Consider the following 9410-nt stretch of genomic DNA (forward strand, 5'->3'; position numbering starts at 1 on the left):
CCTGGGCTGCACTCCGCGAGCGTACACCTTGCTGGTCTCGGGGCCTCCCGGAGAGCGCAGGGCGCGCGCGCCTCGCTCGACCCGCGACCCCCGAGCGGGAGGAGGAGTCAGGCCCGCCCCTCACCCCCATCCCTGGGCTGGCCCTGCCCGCCTCCGCGGTCAGGTGGAGCCGCAGCGCCGCGTGTAGTCCTGGATGGAGGCCTGGAAGTGCTCCGCGCTGTTGAGCTCTGGGCGGCGAAGGATCACGTAGCACTTGGGGAGGAAATAACCGCCGAAGCCGCTGCTCAGCGCCGCCAGCACGTGGACCGCGGGCAGATACTTGCCCTGGTAGACGCTGGCCGTTGTGAAGAAGCCGATCCAGGCCACGAAGTTGAGGAGCAGGCTGAAGGTGACGCATTTGGCCTCATTGTAGTTCTCTGGCAGGTCCTTGCCCAGGTAGCTGCAGGCAAAGGCGCTGACGGACAGGAGGCCATTGTAGGCGAAAGCCAACATGAAGCCCACTGAGTTGGCCTCTGTGCAGTCGAGCACCACCAGCTGAGGGAAGCGCTGGTACTCCCTGGTGGGCCGCGGGGTCCACACCGCAAGCCAAGTCAGACAGATGAGCAGCTGGGCCACTGAACTGGTGACCACAAATAGGCTGGGACCACGGTTTCGGACCCAGGCGTGGTAGAAGGTGGGTACCTTGGCAGAAAACTTGAAGATAAAGACCAGTTGGAAGGAGCGGATTGTCAGGCAGGACAGGAAGATGGCAAAACCAAGGGCGAAGAGGCCTTGGCGCAGCAAGCATGTGGGCAGGGTGGGCTCCCCAAAGAAGCCATAGAGCCCACAGCTGCCCCCTGCCAGGGAGCCCAGCATGAAGAAGCAGAGCCTGCCCCCAGCTGACCTCACCATGGGGGTCTCTAAATGCCAGGCAAACAGGCCAGCAGTCCCAGTCACCAGCACCAGGAGCAGCGAATTAGCTGCCAGCAGCACCTGAGAGATTGGTTCATGCCAAGTCAAGAACACCACGGTGCGTGGGAAGCAGGTTTCACTTCCCTCAGGTGCCCATTCTTCTTTCCCACAAGGCTGGCAGCTGTGGAGGTCTGGAAGGAAAGCCAGAAGGCTCCTGAGAGCTAGATGAGCAGAACAGGAGTGAGGAAGGGAGGCCACATAGGCCTGCTGGGTGCTGGGAGGGCTGTCCCACAGGAGCTGGGCGCTACTGGGCACGGTGAGATAGATGGGGGTGGCCCTGGGTGTGGTCCCCAGGCCAAGTGTTTCTTCAAGATGCCTGTATGAATTACAGATTCGGGAGATGCTTGGGTAGGTTCTAACTAGCTCATGAACCCCTGGGCTTGGAAACCAAGAGGTCCTTAGGGAGAACCTCACTCTGGGGACTCTGCCCACATGCCAGTGAGGCTCTGATCCCATAGGAGCAGTCAGCCCTGGAGGAAGGGCATTTTCATCCCTCCCCAGCACTTCCCTTAACCAAATCCACCTTCCTGTGCTGCCGCTCTGTGGTTTCTCTGACTCTGAGAACAGAAGAGACACATTTCCATGCCCACAGACATGTGAAAGGAAAGAATGTGGCTCATGGATCCAGCTCTGGGCTGAGACCTTAGCTACCCCAATTAGCTCTCTGATCTTGACCTCCCATCGCTGGGTGGAATACGTTGATTCTTCAGCTGCAGATACAACAGTGGCTGCATTCAGGCCAAGCTGTTCAAGGTGCTGTCTTCAGCATGAGCAATGGAAGGGACTTTGCACAGGTAGCATGGGAGGGCCCAAGGGAACATAGCTACGTCTGTTTGCATAAAGACGTTGAATTTAGGACAAAATTGCTCCTGTAGGAATTGGGCTGGGAGCTCTCTAGTAAAAGGCGTAGTGGGTCTGAGGACTTCGACTGCTTGTTTCTTTCTGCTTCCTCGGAATTCAGTTTGGTGGCAGGTGTTCTCCGTCCCATACCTGATTGGCAGCGAAGTGAGCAAGGCCCTGGCTTTGCACATGTGTGACCCAAGGGGTATCCCCTCGTCTGCTCTACAGACCCTAGGAGTGCCCAGGCACCGCCCACTCTCTTGGGCACTTACCACTCTTGTTGAGGAAGGTCCCAGCCTCACAAAGCACACACTCAAAGTAGCAGTGGTAGAAACCCACAATGACTTGCTGGTGCCCTTCAAGACAGTCGCTGGAGCACACGGACTTAGGCACCTGCAAGAAGGCACAGGTGTTTTTAACCATACGGAGTGGCTCAGGTGAAGGGGCCCGCTCATGTAGAATGGGCAATGGTCTCTGTGCATCTGTTTTCACTGCTCACTTCCAGGGCAGAGCCCCTGGTTTTGTAAACCAGCAGCAGCCAACCATCTGGGTATTGCCTGGGGGGCTGCCCTGGCAGGGCTGGATAGAGCCTTGTCGGCCTAATACCTGGGATCCCCCTCCTGCTCTTTGTAAGCTGTGTCCAGAGCATCCCCAGGCTCCAGGCTGCCCATAAGGCAGTCCCCTGGTGCGGGACCATACCTCTTACCTGGTTGTCCTTTCCGTGCCACCGGATTTTGGTTTCGTTTATGTCCAGCTGAACTGGAGGCCCCGTGGAGGAGCCAATGACCCTGAAGGTCCACTTGGAGCCATTCCAGTCCCAGGCAATTATGTCATAGCTGCTGAGAGGGTCCCCGTTGTCATTAAATATAACATTATCCTCGTGTAGAAGGAAATTCACTTTGCGGATCTGTTCCAGAAGCTGAAATAAACAGGGATCAGGGAGCTGCCCTAGATGGCAAAAACTGTTCCTTCTCAGTCGCCCAAACCTAGAAGGCTCAGGAAGCAAGTGCCTGGGGCCTTGTGCTTCTATTGAGGTGGTTTCCATCCATCTGGAAATTCAGAGCCCTCCTTCTCCTCCAAGGAAGCCCCCCAACCCTCCCAACCAGCCTCCTGAGAGGAAGCTTCTAACAGAGGACCTCCTTTACACTGATTTTTAGTCCTGGACCTGAAGCATGGTGAGTGGGAGGGGCTGAGGTTCAGAGAAGCGAAGCCTAAGCGAGGACATCAGTCCTCTGATCGGTGGCCTTTGTCCCCTACCCCAGTACCTAGTTATGCCAGAGAGAGATCACTCTGCTTGCCTTAGGTAATCACCCTGTTTCAGGGTGCCAGAGGCTGGGCTACCTTACCTGCCAGGGATAGACCTTGTCCCTGGAACAGGCTCCAGAGGCACAGTCCAGGAGCTGGTGGAGGCCATGGGCCACTGCGTAGACAGCCCGGTAGACGTTGTAGGCAGAGCTCATGGAGAACGCTCCGAGCGTGGGCATCTGCTGTGCCGTGAAACCCCGGCACTCCCTGCACAGTTGGTTGCTGCTACACCAAGAGCCCTCGGAGCAAGGCCCATGGGGCCCCTTAGCTGCCCGGACATAGGCCTCTTCAAACTCCTTCAGGCCAGGGACAAGCCTCTGCTGGATGGCCACACCCAGCACCGTGCCAATGCCCCAGACCCCGGGCACGCTGCTGATGTGTCTGGAGATGGCCCAGTCCTCTGAGGCGATCCACACCTTGGCAGTGAGGTTGGCCAGCACCACGGACTCGAAGAACACCCTGGCCAGCTGCCTGCTGGAGAAGACGACCACCACGGTGGTCCTCGCTCGGGCCAGGCGAAGCATCATGGCCTGCATCCTCTCACTCCCCAGGTAGGCAGAGAAGGGTATGATGTCCTTGAAGGCAATGCAGATGCCCTGCTGGGGGGCCAGCTCCTCCAGTGCCCGCACCCCCAGCTGCCCATAGTCGCCGTCGCTGCCCACCAGCGAGATCCACACCCACCCAAACCTCTGTAGCAGCAGCACCAGGACCTCCACCTGGCGCTCATCACTGGGGATGGTGCGCAGAAACAAGGGGTAAAACCGCTTCACTCCGAGCATCCCACTGCTGGCCTCGTAGCTGACCTGTGGGGGTTCCATTCAGCAAGTTCAGTGGGATCAGTCTCAACTCAGCACCCCCCCACTGCTGGCCCTTTGCTGGGTACTGGGACCTGGGGAGGAGGGACACCTGGTTCCTGCCCTGGCCCTCAAGGAGAGCTCCGCTGGACATAGGAGGCTGACAAGGTACATCTGGAGAAGAGGCAGAAACCCAAGGGGAAGTTCTGAGAGAGAAAGGGGAAGGGAACAGAAGCTGCACAGAGGGAGTGAAATGACCCAGGAGGTTAGAGGCAGATGACCTGTCTGGAAGGAGCACAAAAGTCAGTCTGTCTGGTCAGGGCAGAAGGCCTTAATTGTCAGGCTCAGAGACTTGGTCTTTATCTATAGGCCATGGGGAGCCCCTAAATGTTTAGCCAGAGAAGTGATATGGTCCAACTTGTACTTTAGGAATGAATCTCCGATTTCAACGAGGAACATGTTAGAAAAGGCTCAAGACCAGAGTCGGGAGAACCCTTAGAAGGCTGATGGAACCGTCTAGATGACAGAAGTTGGTGGTCTGAGTTAGAGCTGTGGCAGTGGTGAGGTAGAAGAGGGGACGGACTGAGCAGCATTTAGAAGGTAAATGCAGAGGCCATGGTGATGGGCTAACTGTGGGGGTGGGGGCAGAGGAATGTAGGTGGGCCTGCCCATTTCCTGGCTTGAGTAGAGAAGCAGGAGGGGGTGTGCAGGAAGAAAAGAAGCTCCAGTTTTCTGGGGAGGTGAGCTCAGTTTGGGGCCTGCTGCGTCCATGCAGTGGAGACCCTGGATGAGCTTCCAGGAAGGAGGCTCAGAGCTTAGAACACAGGACAGAAGTTAGAGAATGGGAAATTGAGCCATGGGGCTCATGGCCTGTGTAGGGGTTCTGAATGAATTACCCCAAGATATGCCACCTTGGCACGTGGGCTAATTTCCAGTTCGAAATAATTAAAGCACAAAAGACTCAGGAGGAAATGTTGACCTTTCCCCTAACTGCCTGAAAGAATTTAGATCTCCAGGTTAGGAAACTGTCACCAGGGAGAACTACAATATAATAGGAACTAGGTGTGGTGGGAAGGGGGGAATCTTAGCAAAGTCCAAGTTGTTATAAAATTCCTCTCTATGTCCCTTTGTTTCTGGAAGGCCTGGCAAACATTTGTTTACTAAACATTTACTCTCTTTTCTCTTCCTATGAATTGTGTTCCTCTCCTTTGAAGTCCCAGACCCCTACCAGCTTCTCCTTAGTTCAGAATAGCATATAAGCCTTATTTTACCTGTCTTTGAACCGCTGATGTTTATGTGGATTCCCTATACATAGGTAATTTTGACTTTCTCCTCTTAATCTGTCTCATGTCAATTTAATGTTTAGACCAGCCAGAAGAATCTTGAACAGTAGAGGAAATTTTTTTACTCCCAACGCCTGCTTGGGAAAGGGAGCATCCTGTACTCCGGTAATCATCCACTTTTTCAAAAGAGATGGGAGAGATTCTCTAAAGGAGACTGAGAAGGAGGAGGAGGGGCCATAAGTAAGAGAGGGTAGGTCATAAATGCTGAGGAAAGAATGTCATCAAAGGACCAGTCAAGAATGTCACAGAATTGTCCTGTCAGGTAAAAAGGGACTGAAAAGCATTTGTTGGATTTGGAGACCAAGAAAGCCCTCCAGATCACAACAAGAGCAGGAGTGGTGGGACAGCGGCCAGGGCAGGAGGTTGAGAAGCAAATGGCAAGAGGGAGAAGCAAACAAGACTAGGAGGTCCTGCAGGTAAGTTTCCGTGGAAAGAGGGCAGAGGGAGGACAGTGTGGGAGGGGAGGTGCCTAAAAGATGGGGAGGCCAGCTTACAGGCTTTCAGGCAGAGGAGGAAGCCTGGGAAAGGCTGACAAGCAGAGGAGGGCGAAAGGCCTGGGGGACAGCCCTCTGAGTTGTGGACCACACCTCTCTGAGCCTAAGCCTGAGCCTGGATGAGGAGAGGAAGGCAGGAAGAAGAAGGAGGGCAGGGGAGAAGTGGAGAAGTCTGTGGGGCAGGAAACAAAGGGTGTTCCATTCTTCGTAAAGAAGACAGTGGTGGGAGGAGAGTGAAGGGCAGTGCTTTCAAAGGAGAATGGGTTTTCTCAGGATCATTGAAGCAAGAAGGTCTGGAAGCAGCACTTGTGGAGGAAGAAACGGTGGCGTCAGGACTGTGACAGGGCAGAGCCCCCTGCAATGTAACTCATGAGTGGTGACCACCCAGAAGATCCAGGGGGCCAGACTGGCCTTGGGGCCCAGCAGTTCCAGCCCACCACCCCCAGCCGCAACTGGACTTGCCAGAAGGGGAGGTGGACACACTGCGGGGCCCCCAGCTTACCAGGGGCACCAGAAAGGGGCTCAGCAGGGCTGCGGTGGTGGCAGCGTGGCTGGTGGTGTCAGGCCCAATGACTGCCAGCGCGGCAGGGGAGTAGTGGGCAGGGTCTGCCTGGACCTCTACACGAAACGTCCCCAGCACGGAGAGCACATTTAGTGCGGCATACACATTGGCCGACTCGGAGCACACGTCATACAGCTGGTACCCCAAGGTGACATTAGGCAACCGGGTCGTGGAGTTGTTGATCTCCTTGATGCCAAAGCGCATGGCCTGGAAGAGGTGGTAGCCATGGCCGTTGAAGCTGTTGGGTCTGTGGAGAGCCAAGCTGAGAGCCAAGAAGAGCAGGGCCTTGCTGCAACACTCTCTGGAGGGTAGGAAGGAAACTCGGAGGTCATCTGTCCGGTGCCCATAACCGTGACCTCAGTGTGAGCCCTGTGCCATACACACAGTTGTGTTAACAGGCCTTTGGGTGGGGTGGGGGGGTACAAGTTGGAGAAACCGCAAACCATGCCCCCCCGGATAAGCATATTAGCGCTGGAAGGCCGATGAAGTCCGGTATCAGAGACACCTGCTGTGGCTCGGGTTCTCCAGAGAAACAGAGCCAACTGGATGTACAGAGAGGAAGGAAGGTGGTTTTAAGGAATTGGCTCACGTGGTTGTGGGGCCAACAAGTCTGACGTGTGCAGGGCAGGCCGGAAATGCCCTCTGTGGCTGATGCTGCTGTCTTGAGTGTGAAGGCCGAATTCCTTCCTTATTAGGGGACCTCAATCTTTTCTCTTAAGGTCTTCAGCTGATTGGGTGAGGCCCACCCACACGACGGAAAACCATCTGCTTTACTCACCGTGTTGAGTTAAATGTTAAACTTCATGGCAGCATCTAGCCAGGTGTTTGGCCAAACAACTGGGCACCATACCCTAGTCAGGCTGACACAAAAAGTTAACCACACACCTGTTTAACCTTGTGTAACTAGTGCTTCTCACCAGGACACTCATGAATGTGGTGAGGGCCTGTGTTCCTCACTGCCTCTTGGGAACTACTGGCTGCGTCCCTACAGGGACATGGTTCAGGTCTGCTGAAGAGTGTGTAGGCACATTCCCCCTCCCACCCTCTGCGCCTGCTGGAAGGGTCTTGCATCATTTCTATCACTTCTGTCCTTGAGTCCCTCAGAGGAGACTCAGTACCTCCCACCATGATGCCTTCAGAAGTGGGTGTCCACGTGTCTCCTCTTCCCCAAATCTTCTGTTCCCTGGCTGTAGCTCTTGGGGCCAGTCTTCCTGCACTAGGCTTTCCAGAACCTTCCTCCTGTGTGAATCTCAGATGTGCTTTATGTTTGAGGCATCCTGCCCCTGAGTCCCAGTCCGTCATCGAGCATCCCAAATCTTCGACTTGCACAGATGGCAAACAGCTTATCTTCTTTAGGAGAAAAGCAGATGTTTTTCTTTACCGACTCTCAACTTCAGGAAGGCAAGGCAACGATCTAAGATATGTTTACTAAACTCCTAGAGCATCTACTGCTTTCCCTTTCTCCTCATGGGAAACCAGGCTTGTCATTGGGAGATTCAGGAGTTTGAACCTGGAGAGGAGCAGGGAGGGCACGGAAGGCAGGAAAAGTCATAATTGCTTAATCCTCTTTTTTTTTTAAGTTTTTTTTTTTTAATTTGACAGATCACAAGTAGGCAGAGAGACAGGCAGAGAGAGAGGGGAAAGCAGGCTCCCCACTGAGCAGAGAGCCCGACATGGGGCTTGATCCCAGGACCCTGAGATCATGACCTGAGCTGAAGGCAGAGGCTTAACCCACTGAGCCACCCAGGCGCCCCAATCCTCTTTTTTTAAAAAAAGATATTATTTATTTGACAGCAAGAGAGGGAACACAAGCAGGGGGAGTGGGAGAGGGAGAAGCAGGCTTCCTGCCAAGCAGGGAGCCTGATGAGGGACTTGATCCCAGGACTCTGGGATCATGACCTGAGCCAAAGGCAAACACTTAACTGAGCCACCCAGGCACGCCCATGCTTGCTTAATCCTTGTCACCTCCTTATGTCACAAAGCCTAGAAACAACTGGAAGGGGATTACAAAAAAACACTAATAGCCAGGACAAAATGACATATTACAAAGTGGAACCTGAGCAGAAGTGCCAGGGAAGGGGCTCCTGAGTGGCTCAGTTCGTTGGGCATCTACATTTGGCTCAGGTCTTTGGCCCACAGTCCTGGGACTGAGTCCCACATTGGGCTCCCTGGTGAGTGGGGAGCCTGCTTCTCCCTCTGCCCCTCCCCCTACTTGTGCTTGCTCCCTCTCTGTCAAATAAATAAAATCTTAAAAAAAAAGATGAAGGAGAAGAAGTAGAAGGAGGAGGAGGGGGAGAAGAAGAAGAAGGAGGAGAGGAAGAGGAGGAAGAACGAGAACGGGTGCCAGGGAAGGTCTAGCCAGGGCTTGAAGGTGGTGGCTGTAGGATGGTGAGGGACTGGAGGTGGTTCAGGCGGCAGCCCCAGGGGCAGAAAGGGCATGGTCTTCACCAAGGAGGGCCGGCAGAGGGCCTTTTAGATACAGGACCCCTCACTCACCTGTCACAGACAGTCAACGTGGGCCTGCGTCTCACCCCCGGACAGTGAGAGTGCACAGGGAAAGACCTGCGAGGAGGTAATCCCCGGCGAGGCTGAAGTCAGGAGACAGTTCTGTGTTGTGGCAACTGAGGGCCCAGCAGCAGGAGAGGGAGAGCAGAAGGCTGACCAGGTGAGCTGCCAGGAGTGACATGCTGGCCAAACGCTCCTGCACCTGGCATGGCTGAGCAGAGCTCTCTGACCACGTTGCCGTTTAAATAGAATAGAGAGCAGCCGCCCAGATGCTTCCTAATTTCATGCCTATGTCAGGGGTGGGGCTGGAACCCAGTCGTAGGAGCCTGGCTGCTTGCCTTGGCCTTCTGGGCCTGTGGTCCTTCTCAGGAACTGGGCAGGGGGAAGGCACGGATGCAAACCAGGTGGCAGCCACTGACCCTTCCTTGGCATGCTTGTGGCTTCTGTCCTTGCTCTGGTACCTGTGGTTTCACCTGGCTCAGAAAGGGAGCCCCAGGGGCACCTGGCTGGCTGCCTGGGTTAAGCAGCTGACTCTCGATCTTGGCTCAGGTCTTGATCTCAGGGTCTTGGGTTAAAGCCCCATGCTGGGCTCCACCCTGGGCACTGATCCTACTTA

General features: G+C 55.0%; 1 protein-coding gene across 1 annotated transcript; it reads right to left on the reverse strand.

The window, feature by feature from the left end:
- Positions 1–159: 159 nt before the first annotated feature.
- TAS1R1 (taste 1 receptor member 1) lies at positions 160–8987 on the reverse strand. The gene is given in 7 exon segments (XM_047724096.1): positions 160–1082; positions 2064–2184; positions 2498–2710; positions 3138–3899; positions 6230–6536; positions 8786–8849; positions 8852–8987. Coding segments are annotated over 7 exon segments (2514 nt in total). The 5' UTR covers positions 8976–8987.
- Positions 8988–9410: the final 423 nt, after the last annotated feature.

The sequence above is a fragment of the Lutra lutra genome, chromosome 4 (assembly GCF_902655055.1).
Source record: "Lutra lutra chromosome 4, mLutLut1.2, whole genome shotgun sequence".
NCBI classification, from domain to species: Eukaryota; Metazoa; Chordata; class Mammalia; order Carnivora; family Mustelidae; genus Lutra; species Lutra lutra.